The sequence below is a fragment of the Heloderma suspectum genome, chromosome 13, assembly GCF_057233095.1.
Source record: "Heloderma suspectum isolate Gila_16-S chromosome 13, 16-S_ref, whole genome shotgun sequence".
NCBI lineage: Eukaryota > Metazoa > Chordata > Lepidosauria > Squamata > Helodermatidae > Heloderma > Heloderma suspectum.
Window position 1 is genome coordinate 5,998,573 of NC_139470.1, and position 26,168 is coordinate 6,024,740.

The 26,168-nt window shown below is 47.6% G+C and overlaps 1 protein-coding gene across 2 annotated transcripts in view; it reads left to right on the top strand.

The window, feature by feature from the left end:
• Positions 1 to 297: 297 nt before the first annotated feature.
• HIP1R (huntingtin interacting protein 1 related) overlaps positions 298 to 26,168 on the top strand; it is a 74,588-nt gene continuing 48,717 nt past the window's right edge. The window contains exon 1 of one of the 2 annotated variants that reach the window (XM_084820032.1): positions 298 to 657. In XM_084820032.1, the coding sequence (XP_084676158.1) occupies positions 565 to 657 (93 nt within the window). In that variant the 5' untranslated portion in view covers positions 298 to 564. Of the gene's footprint in view, positions 658 to 9,316; positions 9,364 to 26,168 lie in introns of those variants that run through there. The other variant, XM_084820033.1, reaches the window with a different exon arrangement.

Below are 26,168 nucleotides of genomic sequence, written 5' to 3' on the forward strand. Positions count from 1 at the left end.
TGCCGCCGCCTCCCGCGCCGCGCTCCGATTCTGCTGACGGGGCGGGCAGCGTTCCGGGAAGGGCGGGGCATCCCGCCCCCTTGCGCGGCGAACGAGCCCGGAGGGAGGGGGGAAGGCGGCCGCTGATTGGCTGCCTGGCAGGTGGGCGGGGCATTCCGTTTCGGGAAGGGCGGGGCATTCCGCACCCTTGCGCGGCGAACGAGCCCGGAGGGAGGCGGCCGCTGATTGGCTGCCTGGCAGGTGGGCGCGGCGCGCCCTTTGCCTTGTGAATGGCCGGGGCGGCGCGCTCGGGGAGCGGGGAGGAGGCGGAGAAGAGGACGAAGGGGCGGCGCGGCGCGGCGTTCCCCGGGACGCCCGCCGGGGGCGCCCGCGCTGCCCCGCGCGCCTCCTCGCATTCCGGCCGGGCGGCGGGCGCGAGCGGCTGAGTCTCCCGGGCCGGGCCGGAGCGGCGCCGGCGGAGGAGCCAGCGGGCGAGCCGGGAGCGGGCGGCGGCGGCGAGGACGCCCGGAGCCGGCCCGCGCCCAGGCGCATCGGGCTTCCTGCTGGGCGCCTTGGCCTCGCGACATGAACACCATCAAGAACGTGCCCGCCCGGGTGCTCAGTCGCCGCGGCGGCCACAGCCTGGAGGCGGAGCGGGAGCAGTTCGACAAGATCCAGGCAAGGCGGCGTCACGGGGTGTCCGGTCATGTCTGTGGTTATTTCTTCCGGGGGGGGGTGCTAGCCCAGGAGATTGCAGGGGGGGTACACGGGATTTGCGGGTCGTCGTCGTCGTTTTGCTTGCAAGCGCGGCGCAGAGACGCCCTCGCTTTATGCATTGCATTTGGGGTGGGGGCGAAAAGAGAGACCCCCCAGCTGCGCGCGCGTGCATGCCTCCTCCTCGCCCCCCGCCCCTCCCCCACTCGGCCCTATGCATGCGCTGCCTTAATCCCTGCACAGCTGATGGCCCCCCCCCGCTTGTGAAAGCACCCTTCCCTCTTCAGCATCCCCACCCCACCCCGGCAGGGACCTCAGGCACGCTTCCTTCCCTAGCTTCGGGAAGCGGGGCGCCTTGTCCAAAGGATCCCCCTTCACCGTGCGCCTCTGCTGCCCCCAGGCCATCCCAGGCCATTGCTAGACGCTGGGTGGGGGCTCCTAGAAACTGGGATCAGTTTGGGAAGACACTCCGCCTCCGCCCGACCCCAAAGATTGCAAGATGGAGCTTGCGTGGGGGCTGAGTAGGGGGGTGTGAAAAGAAACGGAATGGGGTGTATGTGGGGACGGGTCATCAGTGCAACTCCGTGAGGGGAGGGGGTCACTTTCATCAGAACCAGTAAAGCGAGAAGGAAGAGGGATATTTGGGGGTGGGGGAATGGACAAATGATAACAATTTCCAGAATCCCAGGTTTAATATTATTATTATTATTATTATTATTATTATTAAGGTTGTAGTCCTCATGGTCACAGAGAAGGGAGGAGAATGAGGAATGGAACTCCCACCTCTGGGGGTAGTGGTGGCAAGAAAAACAGATTTCCTTCTGGGGAGACGCAAGAGAAACGAAGGGGATATTCATAGCTGGGGGTTGGAGCACCACATACTTTGGGGTTGTGCATGGCTAAGGAAGCACATTAATGCTCCCTAGAGAATGTACTGGGAATTGTGTGTGAACTTGGGTTTTGGAGAGGAGGCAAGGTTCCTCCTATCTTGAATCCCTGCCAAATAAACTGTGACCACCCCTGTGCCCAGTCTCTGTACCCCTCAGGGACTGGTCCTTGAAACAGGTGGCAGAAGAGTGCTGGAGGCTGGGTACCTTTGCTGAGCCAGTTTGGAACAGGCCCTCAGATCCCAGAGGGGTGTGTGGGAGATGCCACTTACTGCCACAAGTTCATGGCTATCCGTGGGCTGACCTGGAAGCGGTTATTTTGCTGACAACTGTTAAGCTGCTGCTTTGGACAAAACCACCCAAAACTTTTATTCTAGTGGTTGGGGGGGGGGGCGGGGGCGGGCTGGTGGTATTTTATTGGTGTTATCTGTGCAAACCATTCTGGAAATTTTGTTGACAACCAGAATTTAAATGTTAAAATCAATCAATAAGTGTATGTGAAAGAGAGAGATGTTTCCCTCTTGGATCTGGACCAGGAAGGCCCCTTGTACAGAAACACGTCAGTTCACTGTGTGTTTGGACTGTGTTATCCGTGAGTGTTTTCAAATCAAATATGTGCAATCGTGATGGTTTGGGGTGGGAGGCTAGTTTCTAATATCCAGGAGTGATTTGTTGTTGTTGGAGTGGGTTGGTGTCCAGGGGAGACTGGTACCCTGGCCTGAACGTGAGTTTGCATTACAATTTTGACTTCCCTCCGTGTGCAGTATTTGGCCCCTGTCCTTGTGCTATGGTGTCTCCAGGGATGTTGTTGTAATACCCTCCAGTCACTGTGTGTCTGTGCTCTTTCTGTTACTTCTTTGTCTGGTTGTATTACCCTGTATGGGTATTTTGGAGCGCTGTGCACGCATGAGTTAGGAATGCATATCTGTCGCCTTCCAGAAGTTGTGGACTACAAATCCCAATGTCCCCAGCCAGCCATGGCTGTTGGGGATGATGGGAGTTGTAGTCTGGCACATCCGGAGCATGCTGGGTTGGGGAAGGCGGGTGTATAGCCTTGAGTTCTAAAACTAAATCACGTATGTGCAAAACGCATGGTCTTAAATGTATACTGGTGTGGTGTGTTGATTCTAGGTATAGAATAAGGGTATATATATTCTTATATGTATATGTGTTTGGGGAATTTTTAATTTGTTTATGCTTTGCTAGTTTGTAGGGTTGGATTGTGTTCTCCTGTGTACTTTTGGGTACATATTTCTCATTTTCTAGAGAAACATATGGTCCTGTTCCTCCCAATGGTTTACATTAGTGTGCTTTTTAAAGTAAAGAATCTTTTTACAGATACTTGTGGGGTCTTTAAAGGAAGAACAGATTTATTGTGGCAGAAATTTTTGTAGCCTACCGCCAGGACTTGCATCCCCTGAAGCAACTTGTAGTCTACAACATTTTCTGACACAATTAAATCTATTCCTCTTTAAGATGCCACAGGACACTGTGTGTGTGTGTGTGTGTGTGTGTGTGTGTGTGTGAGAGAGAGAGAGAGAGAGAGAAAGTTTGCTGTAACAGACAAGCACAGCTACCCGCAGGAATTTCTTTATAGGTACTTCTGGTCTTGATTTGTGGCTTTGCTCCATCTTTAAAGAAGCAGGAAAAAATAAGCAATCAAGTGAAGTACCTCTGAGCATGTGCAGAATCCATCACCAGAGATGGCCTGTCCCCACATACTTAGAACGGAGGAGGGAGCCTTCCCTCTGAGGCAGATTGGCCATGCTGGCTGGGAGTCATAGTCCAATTAATTGCGGGGAGCAGGCTGGGAAAGGTAGTTAGGGACTTGCTTTTGAAATTGACTTTAGAGGGAGATAATTTTTGTCTTTTTTAAAAAAAAATAAAGGTTTTCCTGGGTGTAAAATGCACCGTATTTATTGCCACGAGATGTTCCAGGCTTTTGAAATAACCAGACAGCCGCCAGCCTAGCATGACTGAACTGCAACACACCTTTACACCTGGTTGCGCAGTGCTTTTGCCTGCCGTGTTGACTCTGTATGTGTGTGTGTGTGTGTGTGTGTGTGTCTGTCTGTCTGTCTGTCTGTTGGCCTGAGGGAGAAAGAGGTTAACTGTTTAGGGATGAATGTCAGGAAGTAATGGGAGGCACCTTCCTTCAAAATTCTGTCTTAGCTGGCTAGAAATGGATCTGGGAACTCCTTATTTTTCGGCTTCCCCATTTCTTGTGCTCTTTCTCTCTCCTTTATAATTGCTATGCTCCTAAAAAAAAAGGATCTCCGTGCTCACTAGTTAGTCTAGTGAATCCGGTTTGGCACATCAGACCAGGAGAGGTGAAAAGTTCGTAGTAGGTTTTGTCATTGGGGGGCCTGGTTAAGCCACATGCTTATTAAACTGCATATCTTTATTTTGTGTGACACAGATTGTCTTTAATTATTTGGCTTTTTTCTCATTAGCTGGTGTCTTGGAAAAAGGGCTGCCCTCTTTTTAGAAAATGAGAAAAAAAACTGTTTCATGCACGAACTGCATCTTGGCAAAAAACACCAAAAAAAGCCTTTTAATTTATTCCATTTATAGCCTTCCCTTTCCCCAAGGAACTCAAGAAGGTGTACTTGGTTCTATCTCCCCACCCATCCCCATTTTATTCTCACAGCAATGCTGTGAGGAAGGTTAGACAGAGTTGTGAGTGGCCCAAGGGGATTTAACCCCCGGTCTTCCCAGTCACTGCACCACACTCAAAGCACTCCACTTACTCTTGGTGGGGGGTCTTGGTGGGGGGTCTGTGTCTTGAAATCTGCCATGTTTATGCAAATAGCATGCAAATGACTCCAATGATTAGATGTGCATATTGTCTGCAGCTTCCAGCTCAGAATATATTTTTTCTAGTGCATCGCTCAGTGCCCAGTGGGTTGCCCTACTGTTGAATCTGTACTCTAATGAGCTAACGGGTTTCCCCTGGCTGTGATTGGTCGATGTCCTCTGATGTCACAGAAGGAATGACCAAGGAAAAGAGGGCTATGGGAATCTAGGAGCCTAGAAAACAAGGAGCAAGAGCTGAACTAATTTACAGGAAGGAAGGAAAAGGAAATTGAGGGAGTAATTTTGTTGGCCTATGTTTCAGCCTCAAGTCTCTGGTAAAACATATCTATTTTTTAAAAGTTCTATGTGTGCTGTTGCCTGTCTGTCACCTTTGAGCCTAAGATAAACACTGCCTGAGCTGCTGTCATGTCATAGAATCTTTACAAACATTCCAGATACAGAAAGGGAAAGATGTTTATAGGAAGTTGAAACCCTCCACAGCTGCTATGAAGGAAGCAGAGTGTTCATTTGCCTAGGCAAAAACCTCACATAGGTCCTAAAGATGGAAATGGCTGCGTGCCAGAAGAGCAACTAAGGAAATGGAGTGGGGTGGGTGGGAGGTAGAGTGCCTGTGAGGCCAGGAAGAAGGTAAATGTAAAAACCATAGGGTAGGCCCCACTGTTGGGGATTGAACTGGGGTATGCAAAGAGTATATTCTGCCACCGAAATAGGCCTCTCCCTGGTTGCTGAGCAGGGGCCCAGGGAGCGGAGGGGCTGACGTGATGGATGTAAAGTCTAAAGACTTAGGAGCTGAGCGTTCAGGGATGTTAAGGGAATAGGAGGGTTTGCAGGTGCCTTGGTGCTATGTGAGGGGGAAAAGGATGGAGCAGTATGGCTTCCAAATTTGCACCCATGCCTGGATATCAAATATGGATTTTTTTTTAAATTTTACAATGTATGTTTCAAAATACCTTGTGTGGAGGTTCTGAGGGATTCCTGATGCATCGGGATCATATGATGCAGGACAGTCATTGGTGGTCTTACAGCACAATCCTTGGACGTAAGGGCCCTCTGATCTCCGTGGGACTTACTCCCATACAAAAGTGTGTAGGATCTGCAGACTACCTAGGAAGCTGCCTTATACTGAATCAGACCTTAGTTCATCTAGCCCAGTATTGTCAAAACTGACTGGCAGCGGCTCTCCAGGGTTTCAGGCAGGAATTTTTCCAGCCTTACCTGGAGATGCTGGGGATCGAACCTGGGACTTTCTGCATGCAAAGCAGGGGCTCTACCACTGAGCCACAGCCCTGTCCTGTGTCTTAAAATGTGTTATCGGTAGAAAACAGCTTGGGATCAGAATACCTGAGAGAGCACCTTCTCCCTTATCAGTGCCCGGTCACTGAGGTCATCAGAGGGCATGCTCCTGGCGGTTCTACATGGATGTATGCCCGATTGGAGCCCACCCAGAGAAGAGCCTTCAGTGTGGTGGCCCCCTTTCTGTGGAACTCCCTGCCTCTGAAGGTCAGGCAGGTGCCAACACTATGCTGTTTCCAGCACCTCCTGGAAACATCTTTATTCCAGGAAGCCTCCCTTGACTGATCAGCCGCATTTTTTTTTATTGGCACTCTGTTTTTAAAAATAACCATTTTTAATTTGGTGTTTTATTTCTTCTGTCTTTTAATTGTGATATCTTTTATTGTTTCTTGGTCCGGAATCTGTTTAAGATGTGGAGTGGTAGATAAATCCTGTAAATAAATAAAAGTAGCTAAATGTTAATTTCTGCTCCTGAGTTAAACAGTTGGGGTGCTCCTAGCCCCTTGAGAATAATTATCCTGTCCCGCCCCCCCCCCCCCTGGGAGTATTGCAACATCTCCAGGGAAGAAGATTTGTGAGTTGCAACACTGGGGAAAACCTCCCCCCACCGCAGCTTCTCTCCTGAATCAGCTTTCCCTTATCTGGCGCTCTCCAGATGTATCAGATCACCATTCCCATCATTGGCCATGCTGGCTGAGAATGATGGGAGCTGCCCAACACATCTGGAAGGCCCCAGGTTGGGTAAGGCTGCCCTAAATAAACACCCCTCCGGTGTTAGCAGAGAAAGTTTTATAGCCTGGAGCTAAGGTCCGGGGAGGGAGAGAAGAGAGATGAAATCTCTTAATCTTGGCGTAAAAGAAGCCCTCTGAAGGTCAAAGAAGCAGCAGCCAAGAGTGCGGAGACAGCGTTTTGTCTGGTATGGGCCCAAAGTGCCATCCGTGCAAAATTGTGCCTGTCGAATGACCCAGGCGATGGTAGTCCCTAACCCTGGTTGGTGGAAGAGGGCGATGCACAAACATGGCAGTCTTTTGCCCCACAAACACTACTGAAATATATCTGTTGGCATAATCGGCAGCTTGTAAGTTTTGGGCTGGATCCAGCTGGGAGCTCTCTCCCAGACAAGCCCCGTTCAAATGAATGGTGGATTCGTGCCAGATTCTGCCCTTTAAACTTAAATGGGTTTGGAAGGAGGCCTGTTCTTGCTTGCAGTCTTGCTTCGAACGCTCTGGCTCCAGTCACTGCTAAGAGGAAGGAAGGGCTGCCGGTTTCTTGCCCGCCCACCCACTCCGCAGCCCCAAAGGTTCTTGTTGTTTGAAATTCTTAAATGTTAAACACACAACTGAGCTACATGGACCAGTGGCCTGAACGGGTAAAACCCAACATAAGGCTTACATAGAGTAGACCCATTGAAATGAATGGGACTTCAGTTAGTCATGACTAGCTTAAGTCCCATTCATTTCAATGAATTTACTCTATGTAGGATTTATGTTTGATTTTACCCATTCAGGCCATTGGTCCATGTAGCTCAGTTGTGTCTACACCACGGGTGTCAAACCTCTTTCACCTGAGGGCCAAATTCAATTTCAGAGAAGCGCTCAGGGGCTGCATTCCAGTGGTGGATGGGGCTGAAGCCTAAGGCAAAGAGGGCAGGACCAAAATAGAGCTCTTCCTGACGGTAACTAAGCCTTAGGAGAGGCATCTCAGCCTTCTAGAACGGGGAAAAATCCTGCACAAAAGCCTTCCCCGACCCGGTGCCCTCTAAGTTTGTTGACTACAACTCTCATCATCCCCAGCCAGCATCGTCCAACACATTTGGAGGCCACCAGGTTGGGGAATGCTGCGGATCTGTAGTTCTGGTATTTGGTGCAGGGGATAGGTGAGTGGAGTCACAGCCCTCACTCCCTGTTCCCACCTTGAAGCTGCCATTTTGATGGCAGGAGCGTGTTGCAGATAGGCAGAGTGGCACTGTCCCCACATCTCTATGGGATAATGCCCTGTTTGCCTGGTTGTGGTCGCCATCACCACCCAAATGGCTGCTTGCACTTGGAAACAGGAAGTTCTGATCAAACTGGAGACCACTGACATGTGTATGTTCCTCAGCAATGGCTGCCTTTGGTGCTTCCTTGTTCCCCCACATCCAAACCAACACTCTACTCACTGCACCACAGGGCCTCTTTTAAGGATGTGAATAGAAGAGGAATCCCACAATGACCAGAACAGTGAGACTTTGGGCTAAGTTATTGCTGGAATATCAGGAGTAGTTTCCACCCCTAGGATAGCCAGCCTATAGGCAGGGCAGGAAATACTAACCAAGGTGGGGCAGGATTAATGCTACTGCCTGTAGCTGTACTTCCTGGCCATAGTAGAAGCCAGGCCTCTTCAGAGTCGTTATGATATGTCTGTCTGTCTGTATTTATTAGATTTCTTAATTGCCCATCTGGTCAGTCACCCGGCCATTCTGGGCGATGTACAACAGTACAAACAGTTTAAAACAGTAAAATTACACATTAAAGCATCGTATTTCTAAAAATACCCTAACCCACCCCAAATGCCTGCCTGAACAACCATATTTTCAATGCGTGGTGGAAGCTCATTAAAGAGGGGGCATGGCGGAGTTCCCTAGGGAGGGAGTTCCACAGAGTGGGGGCCACCACAGAGAAGGCCCTCTCCCTCATCCTCACCAGCCTAGCTGTCCTGGCTGATGGGACAGAGAGAAGGCCATCCGAGGCTGATCTTGTTGAGTGGCCTGTCTAGTGTTGCTGGAGGCGCTCCTTGAGATAGGCTGGGCTGGAACCATTTATGTAGTTATATTTGTTTTAAGTTTACAATAGACGGAACAACTGGATACATAGAGTCTTCATTTCCGTCTGCCCTGGCATCAGTTGCAGACCAGCAGCTCTTGATCCAGCACTGGCTCCAGGTTTCTCAGGGCCACTGGGCAAGACAAGGGCCCCTCCCTCAGGAGCCTGTCTTGGCATCTACTGCTCTTCACCACCACAGTGGTTTGAGCAAGAAACAGGTGAACAAGCAGGTTTCCACAGTGAAGAGGAGGAACTCCAGGGGCTCTTGTCAGTGGGCCCCTGCTGGGGTGTGGGCCCTCAGCAGGTGCCCAGCTATGCCTACTTTTGACGCCAGCCCTGATTTGATCACGTGCGTACAGCCCATCACAGCCCTTTGTCCACGAACAACTTGTTAACGCGCAGGAGAAGGCATCACTCCAGAGTGACCCTTCAGGTGCAGGTGGTTGAAGGTTTGCTGATGTAAGCCAGAAAAGGGAACTTCCATAAACCGGCCCTCTTAGGGCAGGAGGGTGTTGAACACAAGATTCTGGCCATTCTTATGTTACCTAGTAGAGTGTTGGGATGGCAAAGCTGCAGGCAAGCTGTAGTAAACACAGCCTGGAATGGGCAGCTGCTGTGTGCATGTTTTTAAAAATACTGGACTGGCTTTGTGACTGATCGGGCGATGGACGCTCTGGGGGTAGTGACCTGTGTGATAAAGAGGACTATGCCCAGCATCTCTGCTGAAAGCAGGGGTGGGGAGACTTTAGATTTGCAGGATCTATTTTGTTTTTTTGCTAGAAACCTGTGATCTACCAACTGGGGCTTGGTGGAAAAGACAAACACCTAGAATGACAGAACGTTGAGCCAGGAGTTTGTTTTGAGTACCAAAGGTGAGTGCAGCTCACAGTCACAGATGCTGCCTTAGACCGAGCCAGACCCTTGGTCCATCTAGCCCAGTATTGTCGACACTGCCTGGCAGCAGAGGCTCTCAGGGTTTCGGGCAGGATTCTTTCCTGCAGATACCAGGGATCGAACCTGAGACCTTCTGACCCTTCCCCTTCCACACAAAACCCCACTCCTGTTTACTCCAAGGTTTCTTAATTTCAGCAGTTGTAATTTAGGACATGTGACAGGTGTGGAGGAGGGATTGTATTGTTGCTGCTGCTGTTAAACAATTGGGGGTCAGAAATCCTTGCTGATCTACTGCAAATCGCTCAGATCTGCTCATAGGTCGAGATCTGTCTTCTACCCAACCCTGGCTTGAATGAACTTGGGTAGAGTGACAGTCTAGGACATGAAGACCTGAAATCAAATCCCCCTGCTCAGCCATGAAGCTCAGTGGGTGACCTTAGGCCAACTCTTAGCCAAACCTACCTCACAGGGTTGTTTTTGTTGTGAGGATAAACTGGGAGGGAGGATCAGGTACGCTGCCTTAAGCTCCTGAGAGGAAAGGTGCAATATGAATGTAATAAATAAAAATAATAAGGGCAAGATGGACCAAGGCTCTGACTCGGTGTGACACAGCTTCCTGTGTGGATAACTACTGAAATACGCAGAAGAACATTGCTCAGCATGTGAGTTAAACCTTTGCACTTCTGGTTGAAGCAAGCTCCTTCTTCCAGAACACGCCTGCACCCTGTATTTATTATTATTTGGAAATAGAAATGGAGGTAAGCATTGCTCATTGGGAATGTTTTCCCCTCACCCCCTGACCCATGGCTTGGTTTCCTCACTCAGTTCGGCTTTCCATAATTGCAGGTCTACTCAAATTTAATTGCTCCCCTTTTAATGGCAGGAAGGCAGGTTGGTAGTGGGAACTACTGGCTTTTTAAAGTTTCTAAGGAGTATCCAACTGGTACAGTGTTGGAGGAGCAGTGTTTTACTACTGCTGCAGCACATACCAGCAGAGGTCTTGTGCTGGGGCTTTCATTCCTTCACTCCAAGGCACCCCCCCCCCCATATCTGGGGTGGGACTTAGTGTGCGTGAGCAACAGTCAAAGCAAAACACTCTGTTGCATGGGTGGGTAACCAGGTGCCCTCCAGATACTTTGAACTACAACTCCCGTCAGCCCAACCAGCAGGGCTAGTGTTCAGTGATTATGGGAGATGTAGTCCAAACCATAGGGAGAGACACCAGGTTGCCTACCCCCTGCTCTGCTGGCACTTGTAACACCCCTCATCTCCGTAGCCTTTGTAACACTCAGAGATTTCTGGAGTTTCAGCTGAGATGTGAGGCTGTTTTTAAGGTCGATTGCAGCACATGATTTGCATGCAGAAGGGCCCGGGTTCAATCCCTGGCACGTCCAGTTAAAAGGAAGCTAGGTGGGTGTTACCGGAGAGGGGGCCTTCTCAGTGGGGGTAACCCACTTGTGGAATGCCTTCTCCAAAGATGTTTGCCTGGTGCCTACATTGTTATCTTTTTGCCGCCAGTCAAAGACCTTTGTTTTCTCCCAGGGAGACTTAGGGAGCAATCCTATGTGGAGAGGCGGCCGCCTCTGATCTCGGAGGTGACCGCCTATCCAATGCAGGGTGGGCAGAGCACGGAGGGGATCTTCTCCTCACGCTCCAGCTGTCCTGCATTCGTAGCTAGATGGCCGATTTCGGCTGTCTAGCTGCGAGACTTCGGGGAGCGGGGGGAGGCTGGAAGATGCATAGGAAGTGTCGTACTGGCACTTCCATATGCCCGGCCCCAGGAATGCCCCCTTTTGCCCTGCTCCGTGCTGCTCATCCAAGTGTGGAGCCCTGGGACAATTCACGCCGCCTACAAGGTGGTGGGGGAGGGGGCAGAGAGGCAGTTTTCTGGGAACTGAACAATCCTATGGCCCTCTAGTCACTGTCTAGAGGCCATAGGATTGCACCCTTGGTTCTAGAATTTATGGCTGTTTTATCAATTCCTGTTCTCTTTATTTTGTATTATATTTTATTCTTTTAAATCTTGGTATTTTATATTTTTAACGGTTTGCATAGCATTTTGGTCTTTCAGCAGTTTGCAATCCGTCCAGAGAATGTTGGTTATTAGGCAGATTAAAAATATAATAAATACATAAATAATAAGGTGCAGGGTTGAGGGAGAGCTTTCTGCTTCATAGTTCGGAATCAGAGTACACAATACTGTAAAAAAACAGTACAGTAAAAGACAATTTCAAATGTGTGTGGAAGTTCAGGCTGACTAAAGCTTTGACAGAATCTGTCTTGATCAGCCTTCCTCCAAATAGTGCCCCCCAGATGTTTTGGACTACGACTCCCAGCATTCCTGACCATTTGCCCTGCTGGCTGGGGCTGATAGATGTTGAAGCCCAAAAACATCTGGAGGGCACCACATTGGGTAAGGTTGGTCTTGATGCTAATTGACCGGAGTTTCCTACACTTCCTTGGAAAAGTTTGAACAGTAATGGGGGATCAGACTTTTTCTAAAGCAACCGAACCCTCCCGATTCACTGTGGTTTTAGCTCTTTCCCTTTCTGCCTAACCAAGGGGCAGGTGACACAGGGGAAATGAGATCATGTTGAAGGAAGTAGCCTTTTCGCAACAGGGAAACCTAAATGCGTCTACCACCCCCGAACCAGAAATGCCAGTTTAGTCTGAAAACAAAGCAATTAACTCCCTTGCTTCGTGACTACATGATCCCAGTGGTTCCGAGCTGCTTCTGAATCACTTCCTCTCCTCCTGGTTGGCTCGGGAGAACGGGGCGGGGGTGATGGAACAGCATCTCGGAAGCTGGCAAGAGATGTGGGTCTAGCAGGAGATGCTGAGTTTTGGAAAACACATTGCTCAAGAATTCGCCCAGCAGCTTGACAGTACTCAAGAAGGGATTAGTGTCAGTTAACTTTTTTCTAAACGGCCATGCTAGGATTACTGAGGGACGAATCATGATCCAAATAAGGACGTTAATGCTCTGATAGTCTTGGAATTTACTTGGATGTGAAGCATCCTTTGTATTCAGTTGGAACATACTTCCAAGTATGGTGTGGGTGCGATTGCAGTAGATGCTGTATAGCAGGGTGTCAAACCTCAGGCCTCTCTGAAGTGTCTATAGATCTTTTGTTGTTGTTGTTGCCAGGCCTTCCTGTCCTGCGCTCTCTCCCGGAGTGTGCTCAAGTCCATATTCATTGCATCGGTGATGCCATCTCATCCTCTGCCGTCCCCTTCTCCTTTGCCTTCAGTCTTTCCCAACATCAGGGTCTTTTCCAGGGAGTTTTCTCTTCGCATTAGGTGGCCAAAATAGTTGAGCTTCAGCATCTGTCCTTCCCCCCTTCATGGATCACTGCCTTGTTGTGGCGAAGGGGCTTGCGTAACTCAGTGAAGCCATAAGCTATGCCGTGCAGGGCCACCCAAGACGGACAGGTCATGGCAGAGAGTTCTGACAAAATGTGGTCCACTGGAGAAGGAAATGGCAACCCACTCCAGTATTCTTGCCAAGAAAACCCCATTGAACATATCACAAGGCTAAAAGATATGACGCCGGAAGATGAGCCCCTCAGGTCGGAAGGTGTCCAATATGCTACTGGGGAAGAGCAGAGGGTATTTCCAAGTAGCACCAGAAAGAGTGAAGCGGCTGGGCCAAACCCGAAAGGACACTCAGCTGTGGATGTGTCTGGTGGTGAAAAGAAAATATGATGCTGTAAAGAACAATATTGTTTAGGAACCTGGAATGTCAGATCAATGAATCACGGTAAGCTGGAGGTGGTCAAACATGAGATGGCAAGATTGAACATTGACATCTTGGGAATCAGCGAACTAAAATGGACAGGCATGGGCGAATTTAATTCAGGTGACCATCATATCTACTATTGTGGGCAAGAATCCCTTAGAAGAAATGGAGTAGCACTCATAGTCAACAAAAGGGTGGGAAAAGCAGTACTGGGGTACAATCTTAAAAATGATAGAATGATCTCAGTACGAATCCAAGGCAAACCATTCAACATCACAGTAATTCAAGTCTGTGCCCCAACCACTGAGGCTGAAGAAGCTGAGGTTGATCGGTTCTATGAAGACCTACAACACCTTCTAGAACTAACACCAAAAAAAGATGTCCTCTTCATCATAGGGGATTGGAATGCTAAAGTAGGAAGTCAAGAAATCACCGGGATAACAGGCAGGCATGGCCTTGGTGTACAAAATGAAGCAGGACAAAAGCTAATAGAGTTTTGCCAAGAGAACAAACTGATCATAGCAAACATTCTTTTCCAACAGCCCAAGAGGCGACTCTACACATGGACGTCACCAGATGGTCAATATCGAAATCAGATTGATGATGTCCTTTGCAGCCAAAGATGGAGAAGCTCCATACAGTCAGTAAAAATAAGACCTGGAGCTGACTGTGGCTCAGATCATGAGCTGCTTCTTGCAAAATTTCGGCTTAAATTGAAGAACGTTGGGAAAACCACTAAACCGTTCAGGTATGACCTAAATCATATCCCTGATGAATATACAGTGGAGGTGAGGAATAGATTTCAGGGATTAGACCTGATAGACAGAGTGCCTGAGGAACTATGGACGGAGGTCCGTAACATTGTTCAGGAGGCAGCAACGAAATCCATCTCAAAGAAAAAGAAATGCAAGAAAGCCAAGTGGCTGTCTGATGAGGCTTTACAAGTAGCTGAGGAAAGAAGGGAAGCGAAAAGCAAGGGAGAAAGGGGAAGATATACCCAACTGAATGCTGAGTTCCAGAGAATAGCAAGGAGAGACAAGAAGGCCTTCTTAAATGAACAATGCAAAGAAATCGAGGAAAACAACAGAATGGGAAAGACTAGAGATCTCTTCAAGAAAATTGGAGATCTCAAGGGAACGTTTTGTGCAAAGACGGGCATGATAAAGGACAAAGAAGGCAGGGACCTCACAGAAGCAGATGAGATTAAGAAGAGGTGGCAAGAATACACAGAAGAACTATACAGGAAAGATCTGAATGTCTCTGATAGCCATGATAGTGCGGTCACTGAACTTGAGCCGGACATCCTCGAGAGTGAAGTCAAGTGGGCCTTAGGAAGCATTAGTAACAACAAAGCTAGCGGAGATGACAGTATTCCAGCCGAGCTATTTAAAATCCTAAAAGATGATGCTGTTAAAGTGCTGCATTCAATATGCCAACAAATCTGGAACACTCAACAGTGGCCACAAGACTGGAAAAGGTCAGTTTACATTCCAATTCCAAAGAAGGGCAACGCCAAAGAGTGTTCAAACTACCGCACAATTGCGCTCATTTCACATGCCAGCAAGGTGATGCTCAAAATCCTACAAGCTAGGCTTCAGCAGTATGCGAACCGAGAACTACCGGAAGTACAAGCGGGGTTTCGAAGAGGCAGAGGAACTAGAGATCAAATCGCCAACATTCGCTGCATCATGGAGAAAGCAAGAGAATTCCAGAAAAATGTCTATTTCTGCTTCATTGACTATGCTAAAGCCTTTGATTGTGTGGATCACAACAAACTGTGGCAAATTCTTAAAGTGATGGGAGTACCAGACCACCTTACCTGTCTCCTGAGAAACCTGTACGAGGGTCAAGAAGCAACAGTAAGAACCGGACATGGAACAACCGAGTGGTTCAAAATTGGGAAAGGAGTACGACAAGGCTGCATATTGTCACCCTGCTTATTTAACTTATATGCAGAGTACATCATGAGAAATGCCGGGTTGGATGAATCAGAGGTCGGAATTAAGATTGCCGGGAGAATTATCAACAACCTCCGATATGCAGACGATACCACCCTAATGGTAGAAAGCGAAGAGGATCTAAAGAGCCTCTTGTTGAGGGTGAAAGAGGAGAGTGCAAAAGCTGGTTTGAAACTCAACATTAAAAAAACGAAGATCATGGCATCTGGCCCCATCACTTCCTGGCATATAGAAGGGGAAGAAATGGAAGCAGTGACAGATTTTACTTTCTTGGGCTCCAAGATCACCGCAGACGGTGACTGTAGCCATGAAATTAAAAGACGCTTGCTCCTTGGGAGGAAAGCTATGGCCAACCTAGACAGCATAGTAAGAAGCAGAGACATCACCTTGCCGACAAAGGTCCGTCTAATCAAAGCTATGGTTTGCCCAGTAGTAATGTATGGCTGTGAGAGCTGGACTATAAGGAAGGCTGAGCGCCGAAGAATGGATGCTTTTGAACTGTGGTGCTGGAGAAGACTCTTACGAGTCCCCTGGACTGCAAGGAGGTCAAATCAGTCCATCCTAAAGGAAATCAACCCTGAGTGCTCATTGGAAGGACAGATAATGAAGCTGAAGCTCCAATATTTTGGCCACCTAATGCGAAGAGAAAACTCCCTGGAAAAGACCCTGATGCTGGGAAAGACTGAAGGCCAAAGGAGAAGGGGACGGCAGAGGATGAGATGGCTAGATAGCATCACGGATGCAATGAATATGAACTTGAGCATGCTCCGGGAGAGAGCGCAGGACAGGAAGGCCTGGCGTGCTATGGTCCATGGGGTCACGAAGAGTCGGACACGACTGAACGACTGAACAACAACAACTATCTGTCCTTCCAATGAGCACTCAGGGTTGATTTCCTTTAGGATTGACTGATTTGACCTCCTTGCAGTCCAGGGGACTCTTATTCAGCATAAACTCTTCTTTCGGTCTGTTGAATGCCACAACATCTCTTTAATAAGGTTTTGTCTAACTTGGCTAATTGTTGGAGGTGTAATACAGCTAATGCTTCTTTTAACCATATGTTTGGGAAATGCCCAATAATTGCCTCCATTTGGGAGGAAGCTATTATATGGATAAACTTTGTATTCGAACACTCTTCAATATTTTTTGTTCAGTCGTGTCCAACTCTTCGTGACCCCATGGACCATAGCACGCCAGGCCTTCCTGTCCTGCGCTCTCTCCCGGATCGTGCTCTTTTAGCCTTGTGATACATTCCATGGGGTTTTCTTGGCAAGAATACTGGAGTGGGTTGCCATTTCCTTCTCCAGTGGACCACATTTTGTCAGAACTCTCTACCATGACCTGTCCGTCTTGGGTGGCCCTGCACGGCATAGCTTATGGCTTCACTGAGTTATGCAAGCCCCTTTGCCACAACAAGGCAGTGATCCATGAAGGGGCTTCAATATTTACTGATGTACAAGTTCTCTTAAAATATTTACCTGCTTCCTGGAGTTAATGCATGGTCAGCATAAATGGATTCTCAGCACCCTTTTGACAGCTGGAAGACTGATACTACAATACTGGAAGGATAAATGCTATAATGTAGTGGAACGAGGATCTAACAATGCTATCAACATTCAAACAGGTGGTATATAGGTGCCGCTTGCAAATGGATCCCTACACAGATATTTCGTATGCTTTTGCTGAAGTTTAATCCAGTTTTTCTAGAATGCTGTAGCCAATTGAAATGTACACAATGATCCATTTTGTTTTGTTGAAATTTATAATAAAAAAATCAATATAAAAAAAACTCAGGCCAGGTTCCCCAGATGGCCTCACCCTTTCCCCTGGCCAACAGTTGGTTGTTTCCCATCACTTGCACGTTCCCTGCTCCCCTTTCTAAAAGGTTGAGCTGCCTCTTCTAAGGCAGTAAGAGCTTTAAGCTAAAGTATGCTGGTAGTTTTGGTATGTTGGCCTTGCCCTCTTCACCTTTGGCCACGCACACTGCTGGAATGCTGCCCCCGAGAGCTTCTCCAAAATTGCATTTGGCCCTGGACTGAAAGGTTTGACACCCCTGTTGATTAGCATGTCTGTGGGATGGGGTTTCGGAGTAGGGTTTTGAGTGTGTGGTGGTGCCATATGTAGTAAGTTCTCCGCTTGGGGAAGGTTCCTTGGGCCCTCTTTATTTTTATTTATTTCATTTCTGTATCGCCCCACAGTCGAAGCTCTCTGGGCGGTTCACAACAGTTCAGAGGTAGTTTGCCACTGAGTCCCAGTTTCTAGGGAGCAGCCACAGGAGGGCTATTGTGTTTGGGCCCTTCCTGTGAATTTTTTTGGAAGCCTCTGAATAGTCGATGTGGGACGATGTGGCCCTTTGAACTGAACCAGGAGGGCTCTTTTTTATATTCTCCCTAACCCTTCTCCTCTTTCCCCCACTGCGGGAGAGTTAACATCATGGCAATTTATTTATTATTTATTTATTTATTGCATTTATACCCCGCCTTTCTCCCTCTTGCAAGGAACCCAAGGCGGCTTACATTATCCTCCTCCTCTCCGTTGTATCCTCACAACAACAACCCTGTGAGGTGGGTTGGGCTGAGAGTCTGTGACTGGCCCAAAGTCACCCAGTGAGCTTCCATGGCCGAGTGGGGACTAGAACCCGGATCTCCCGGCTCCCAGTCCGTCACTCTCACCACTACACCACACTGGCAAGTTTAAAAATGGTTGTGGGACTCTAAAGCTAACTGCTCCTGAGAGTCTAACGTTCTCGGACTGCACCTGCTGAGAAGATGTTGTGTGAACAAACAAATGCAAAACCAATCCCTACCTGCTGCTGCTCTGTAATGCCACATATCTCCAACTTCCTTCTCCCCTCCCGTTAGTATGTCAAAGATGGAATGTGCTTTACTGTGTTAGGTTGCAGGTGCAATGAAATTGGTGCTGCTCTGCCTGGCACGCTGCCCATGCTAAACCTCAGCGCAAGCTGATATTTGCCTTTTCAGTTGCAGTCTGGGAAACCTGCTTAAGGAAAGACACTGAACAGTGCACATGATGTAATTAACTATAATAATGGCCAGTATATTACATGCTCTTTGCCCACTTTCTGACCAATCCCTGTTGCACCACTTTAATTATGTTACTTTTTCAATATTGTGACAGAATTAATGGAAAAATTGGGCCTCGTCAGGATCATGCCATGATGTAAATAGACTATGGAATCTTTCACCCAGTTGCCAAACCACTGTTTGCTTGCCTTTGTATCTTCTGCCCACTTCTCCAGACAGAGGAAGCTGTTAAATGTAATCAGCTTCTGTGCTGTGAGTCAGATGGGTGGTCCCTCAGGCATGCACTTTCCTATTCTTATTTCAGAATTGCAAACCCCAGAGCCCTCTGGAGGAATAAGAAGCCTTTTCAGGGCCATTTCCTCCCCTTTTGTTCAGTTCAAGGAGGGGGTAGGAGTTGTAGTTGTCACTTCCCTAACATCTTAGACTTGGTCAACACACACACACACACACACACACACACACACACTAAAAACTACAAACCAGTCCAGCAACAGCTATACACTTCCCCCATGTCAAAAGCCCTCTTTTTTTCTAGTGCTCATCAAAAGGTGAGCAATGATTGGGCAGGGTGGGCCTCCCTTGGAAGGGCATTCCAAATTCATGGTGCAATAACCAAAAAGTCCCTGTCTTTCATGTCCAGTTGGCTTGCTTATGAAAACAGGGGTAAACCGGATCAGGGACAGAGAAGGAAGATGTGTAAGATGAAGCTGCTTTTGATATTTACTGTGTGGTAGCTTGTATTGATCTGGTTTCTGAAGTGGGATGTGTTAGTAAACAGATTATACATCTATGTTAAAAAAAAGAAGAAGAAAGAAACGGAAAAGGAAATAATGGTTTATCAGTGTGTTTTAAGTTCACAGTGGATCCAGCAGTATTTATTTCAGGGTAGTTGCAAGTCAAACACATTCAGTACCACTTCCTGTCTGGATAGATAGGTGTGTGTGTGTGATGAGGGACATTCATAGAAAATAATTTATTCATGGTATTTCTATACAGCCTTTCTGAAGCCTTCAGTGCCTCCTAGTCCTGATGGCTATATGCTACCTCCAGTATCAGAGACAGTAAACCTATGTACACCAGTTGCTTGGGAACATGGGCGGGAGGGTGCTCTTGCACTCATGTCCCGCTTGTGGGTTTCCTGTGGGCAGCTGGTTGGCCGCTGTGTGAACAGAGTGCTGGACTAGAGGGACCCTTGGTCTGATCCAGCAGGGCTCTTCTTATGTTCTTAACCCAACTAAGGTGGTTTACAAAACATGGAAAAGATAGAACAATCAAATAAAAATAGGAAAAAACTAAATGCAACCTTAAATAAATAATAATAATTAAAAAGCTAAGTTAAAAAGTTGTGGCTTGACCCTCTTCCTGAATGCAGACAGGTGGGCTAGTGCTTGGTGTCCAGGTGCTTTCTTTTACATGTGTGTGTGCAAGAGTTGAGGTGTGTCCGCCCCTGTGCGGGGCCTGATTTAGATGTGATGCGGCAGATGTAAGAAAAACTGTGTTCCAGCCAGCATATCCATTAAGGCGGCTTGTTCTGGGCCAGCATACTATCTGCATAATGGCTGAGCAGCTGGTTTTTAACTGGGACGCTGGCCGTGTGGCAGAGAGGGCCAAGTGAGAGTTTTCGGCTGATCCTGTACTACTCTGTCTGGAAGGGCACTTGGAAACTTAGAGCCTGTTTCTCTGGGGTGGGTGTGGTGGGCAGCGGGTGTGTCTTTTGGTGCTAAATCAAGTTTCAAATAAAGCTCAAGGGGTCAATACGGTCGCCTGCCAAATGCTACATATTCAGAAACATGATGGATCGCGCATGTGCCTGGGCAGGAAAGGATTGGCTCCCCCCCCCCCCCCGTACACACACTTCTGAAGAATCTTCTGCAGAAGCAACTGGATCAGTAATTCCCAAATCCCATGCTGCAGACATATAACTCCTTAAGGCAGCCTTTCCTTCCAGTTATCAGGCATGTCCAGTGCAGTAACTTGCATGGGGATGCTCTGACGGCTGGTAATTCTTGTCCACTGTATGTGGAATGTATGAAATGTAGGGCATTTTTTTTCTTATTGGGTTTAAGATTGAATGTGCCTTCAGTTTTAATTCAGAAAAAGAGTTTGCTCCCAGTATCAGCGATGCTGTGGGCTCCTCAGTAAGAGTGAGCTTGTGCAGACAGATGGCCACTGTTTTCTCGCTGGATGTTGCTCTTCTGGTGCCACAAGATCCTCCTGACTGGACCAGGGGTAGCCTATTTGTTAGATTACAAATGGGAGATTCAGCAAATAGTTCTTGGGACTTTTTCTTGGGCACGTACTTCTCTTCCTGAGTAGTCTCCGGGTGCTTCCAGACAGACAGCACTTACTGCTGTCGATCAAAAGGCATTGTGCAACGACTCCATCTTTCTGTCCTTAACGGATTATTTGTGGTGAGAAAAAAAGATGGAAGAAACAGTGAGAAAACATGGGAGGATTACAAATGGAAGATAACACTGGAGCTGTTCACACACCATGCTAACCCACACTCAGTGGTTGAGTGTGGGTTGCTGAACCGTGGGTTAGCGTGGTTTCTGAACCCAGGGCATTTTCTGCAAGGTGGCCTGTTAACCATGCAGTGTGGCTTGTTAACCACCCTGAACAAGCCAACAATAAACCTTGGTTTCTTAAGGTGGCCTGTTTGAGAAAAGTAAGCCACACTGCATGGTTAACAAGCCACCCTGTGGAAAATGTCCTGGGTCCAGTCAACATGCTAACCCACAATTCAACAAATGACCCACAGTTCAACAACAACCCACATTCAACCACTGAGTGTGGGTTAGCGTGTTGTGTGAACCCAGTCAACGTCTAGACTCCGCCTATGAAATTCCATGCCTGATGCAGGGTGATAGCACAATAAAAGTCTTGGAACATAAGAAGAGCAATGCTGGATCAGACCATCTAGTCCAGCATTCTGTTCACACAGTGGCCAACCATCTGCCCACGGGAAACCAACAAGCAGGACATGAGTGCAACAGCATCCTTCCTTCCTGCTCTCTCTTTGGCTTCCACATCAGCTTTCCACAACTTAGTGCCCTCCAAATATGTTGGACCACACCTCACAGCATTCCCCAGCCAGCATAGGGTACCAGGTTGGAGAAATCTCTTCCACAGAAGTCCCAGCTGTTGCTGCTAAAAATGCTCTCTGCGCATTGCGCTATTAGTTCCATCAGATTGCGAGTGACAGAATGCCAAGTATGCGGCCGGATCAATTAAGAGGGCGTGCTGCTCAGACACGCCTGGTGTTGTGTCAGCTGCTTTACCTGCCTTGCCCTATGTCACCTGCTGAGTACTTGCTGCAACGAATCTGGTATACAATTATATCGAGATGGAGGAAGAAAACAAACAAACAGGCTTGGACAATTCGTTTACTTGCAAGGACTTTCACACTGTCCAGCATAATCCACCCTGTATATCTGTAGTCAGAATCGGTATGTAACTCTAGGAATTGTAGTTTTGCTGGAGACTCCCAACAGAGTTACAGAAATATAGTTCCCAGGGTGTCTTTAGTTTTATAGATGGGCTTTTCAGGGGATTTCAGACAGTTCTTTAAAACGGGTGTCATGGCGTCCTCCAGTGATAAGGATGAGACTTGTCAGAAACATTTTGTATGTATTTGAATTAATGCAGAAATGGGGATGTGTGCAAGAGCACAAGAATGAGGAAGCTATGTAGCAGGAGTGCAGAAGCTCAGGCTCAAATCTGGCCTGCAAGTGTTCTTCAAATGGCCACACCCCCTTTCCGCAACCACTGATCTGTTTGGTGGTTTCTCAGCTTTTCTGCCCGTTTTTTCCGCCCTTCTAAAAGGTTGAAATGCTTCTCCTAAGGCTTAGTTGATGGCAGTCAGAGCTTTAAGCTAAGCTATGCTGGTATTTGGGGTCCTGCCCCTTTTGCCTTTGCCTCCGCCCACCACTGGAATGCGGCCCCCGAGAGTTGCTCCAAAATGGATTTGGCCCTCGGGCTGAAAGAGATTCAATCCCCCTGGTATATAGGAAGCTGCCTTCAACTAGGTCAGACTATTTGTCTATCTTCTAGGCCAGTCTTGTCTGCTCTGATTGGTCGTGGTTCTCCAGGGTCTCAAGTCAGAAAAGGATCTTTCTCATCACTTACTACCTGATTTTTTTAAAATTGGTGATGGCGGGGATTGGACTGGGGACCTGTCACTGAGCTATGTCCCCTGCCCTTGCTGGATCAGACTAAAGATCCATCAGATCTACTACCTGGGGAGATAGTGGGCTCTCCCACACTGGAGGCAATCAAGATGAGGCTGGACAGCCCCCTGTCAGGGATGTTTGACTTAGATTCCTGCATTGAGCAGGGGGTTGGAGTTGATGGTCTTATAGGCCCCTTCCAACCCTACTCTTCTATGATTCTGTGAAATACCTTTCCAGCAGCCAGCTACCTAGGTGTCTCTAGAAACTCTCTAGCAATCATGATAGCCATCCCCTTATTGTTTGTCTCCATCATCTTGTCATCAGAGGTACACTGCCTCCAAATGCAGAGGTTCAGTTTAGTTGGCAATGGCTACTAATTGCCACTGGTAGATTTGTCCTAGTTGATTCACTTTAGTTTTTTTTTAATGCAACAATATTTTTGGTTTTGGTGGGAGGTGAATGCTGATGAGCGCCTCCTTAGATCGTCCATGAGGCAGTCCATTTCACTGTCAGCTGGAATTTGCTGGTATCAAGTCATGATGACACACTTACATACTTTGCTGTGTAAACTGATCAATCTTCGAAGGAAACTCCCCTTGACATTTAGCATGGAAGGATTAATAATATAATTACTTAACATTGTTACAGTGGTGCTTGAGTGTTCCAAGCGCTTTGGATACAGCAAGCCTTACAACAGTCCTGTTGCATTGTTCTCCCCATATTTATTTTATTGAAGCATTTCTATTCCACCCTCCGATGTTGCCACTCCTGGTGTGGTTTACGGGAGTATAAAACAATTGCATCAAAACATGGAAAGCCAACACTGAAACAACGACAATTTATAACAACAAATGGATTAAAACTTCCATTGGTGAAATGGTCCCTTTGGCCTGTTGTATTCTGGACTAATTGAAGTTTCCAAGATATCTTCTAAGAAAGCTCCATGTACAACACATTGCAGTACTCCACTCTAGATGTTACTGAGCGTGGGTGGGTGCACCAGCAAATAATATATGGGGTTGAGATTTGCCTAAGGCCCACCTTGTGTGTTCAGAAGCAGGACTCAAACTCGGAACTTCCTGGTTCACAGTAAGTGTTACCCTGGGAGAGGCAACCTAGTACCCTCCAGAAGTTTTGGACTACAACTCCCATCAGTTCCAATCAGCATGGCAAATGGTGGGGAATTATGGGAATTGTAGTCCAATAATCTAGATGGTACCAGGTTGCCCACCTAGCTTGGCAAAGCAGTTGGCTGGGCACATATTATTACACCAAAATGCGGACATTATTGAAAAAGTGCACACCGTGCTTCTGTTTGAGTAGTGCACAAAAAACTGGTAAAAATGTGCACATGAGAAAATTACACCCAAATTGCAGGCATTTGGACAAATGTGCACAAAACCATGGGTTTCTGTACAGACTTTAGAAAACGAAACAGGCCAACCTTTGTGGAAATGGGAGAGAACAAGTTTAATCCTGAAAATCCGACAATTTCTATGAGAATGAGATGGTCAGATCTGTTCATGCTAGCCCTTATGCTTCACTAGGATCACCAGTGAGGTGAATAATTGAGTAGCTTTGGAAGACGGGCACCCACTTCACAGCTTGCATCAACTGTGCCGAATGGGGCTGGTTGCTTCCTTGTTCCTTCTTGAACTGTTCCTGGTTTGGGACGGTTGGTTGCTGTGCAGCCGTGTGGCTTCCCTCTGCCAACGCTGCAACTGGCAAAAGCTTACCCTGTCCTATTAAATCCTGTTATTAACACCCCCCCCCCCCAATCCTGTTTAGGAAGTTGTGTCAACTGTTTTGAGTTCTCCGCTTTGGCATCTGCCAGGTTGACAACCTCATATGCCGCCTTATTCTGTAACTTCTTAGCAGAGTGCTTCGTCAAGAATGTAGTATTAAATTAAAACGAGAGGGAGAGTTTTTGGTGCTAGGCCCACCTAGCGTAGATGAAACCCTGTCATGAGCAGGATGTGGCAATGGTGGTGATGTTGTAGTTTCAGTGGTTAAGAAATGTGTGAGCGAATATTTCGGATTCCTTTCATCGAGAAAATGGCAGCCTAATGAGAAGGTACCGGAGAACAAAGGCAGAACAAGGGCATTTAAATTAACTGGCACAACTTTGCCCGATATTTGTAGGCGGGAAGTGCCTCTGCAGCTTTATCATCGGCAGAGGAAATACCATTTCTGTTTTTCATTGTGTTGGCTGAGGCGAACCTGGATGGCTGTTTTCTGCTTTGAATTTTGAATTTGCATTCACACGTAGAAGAGTCTTGGTTAGTCAGACACTCTTACATAATGAGTCAAACCAATCTCTTGCTCTCCCCCACCCCCACAAATCTTTTGAGGAAATTCCAGTTTATTGATTTAGTATTTAATATTTTTATATATCCACCTTTTCCAAGTATCATTAAAGGGTTTACAGTGAGGTAAAAATACCTGTATAAAATATTAAAACGTTTTAAAAACAAGAGGGGGACATCTTGTGAAGCAACAAGCAGCTGCTAAATTTCCCTCAGTAAGGTAGCTTGTTCTTTCTAGGCCAAAGATGGTGGCAGGAGGAACTTGGCCTAGCTGAGGCACGGGCAGACTAGTGTTGGTGGTGGTGCTCCTGGCCTTCTGTCCGTTGTCCCTTTCACACATTCAGTTAATGCCTTGTGTGTGTATGTATGTATGTATGTATGTGTGTGTGTGGTGGGGAAACGGGGTCATGGTGGCTGTTCTCCCTACCCCCAATTTACATATATCCATTTTGAACGTATGAATAGGGCTGTTGTGAGTACAGCTGTAGGCATGTATTGCTCTCTCCATATGAGTTGGCATCCTGCATTTTTAGGGTTTACAATCATGAGAAGACAGCCCAGTCATGGTTTTCCGATCATGTGAAAATGAATCCATGTAGGTTTCTGAGGGTTGGGGGGGGGGGAGACACCCACTCACCCACTCACCCACTCACCCATTCACTGAATGCGTGAAAGGGATGCATATGTATTTATTTGCTGTATTTTATCACACATTTCAGGCAATCATTGTCTCCCTAAGGCAGCTGACATCCATTTTTTTAAAAGAGAGAGGAGAAAGAGGGAAGCAAGCAGATGGGCCCTGCCAGTGCCATCAGGTTTATAAACTGAAATGATAAGACACTCAAGTGAAGGGGAATGGAGGGGGGGAAAGCCGATCAGGTGCTTCCAGACAAGGTTTTTATTGTGTAATCGCACTGCCTCATTCACAGAATTTTACAGGGGATCCAGACATTGTCGTTGTATTCAATTTGTAGCCCTCCTGTGTTTTCCCCTCCACCTCTTTCATCTTTTTGCTTAGCCCCCCAAAAACCCCTATTAAGAAAGAAAAGATGAAATAGCTGCACAATGCCTTTCGACTGGTAGCGCTAGGAGCCCTCTGTCTGGAAGTCCCCCAGTTCTTCAAGGCCAAAACAATGTGTTGAACTATATAAGCAGGCATTTTATATCCAGTTCAGGCCTGGCTGCTTTTCCCTTGCTGGTATTCTTGCACTGAATAGCAATTGGTGGCCCTTGTTCCTTTGGCCCGATGGATGGGGCCTGAGCATTCTTTTCTTCTGCTGTCATGGGGCAGCTGACTTTTCTTTCTGGCAGGGAGTGGAGAAGTGACTCCCTTGCAGCTGCTCTTTCTCTGGCTGGTGGATGGAGCCAGACCATGCCTTGATGTTGTTCTTAGGAGGCAATGGGTGCGGCATCCCAGTGGCCCGACAGTCCCCAGGCTGTTTGCAGAAGCCAAAGTGCGCTTCCCTCCTGCTCTGCAGTTCCTGGGCAACTTCGTTGGCTTTGGTTCTTGTTGATTCATAATGAAAAAATTTATCTGGCAAGCAGAGTATTTTCCCCGCCTAAA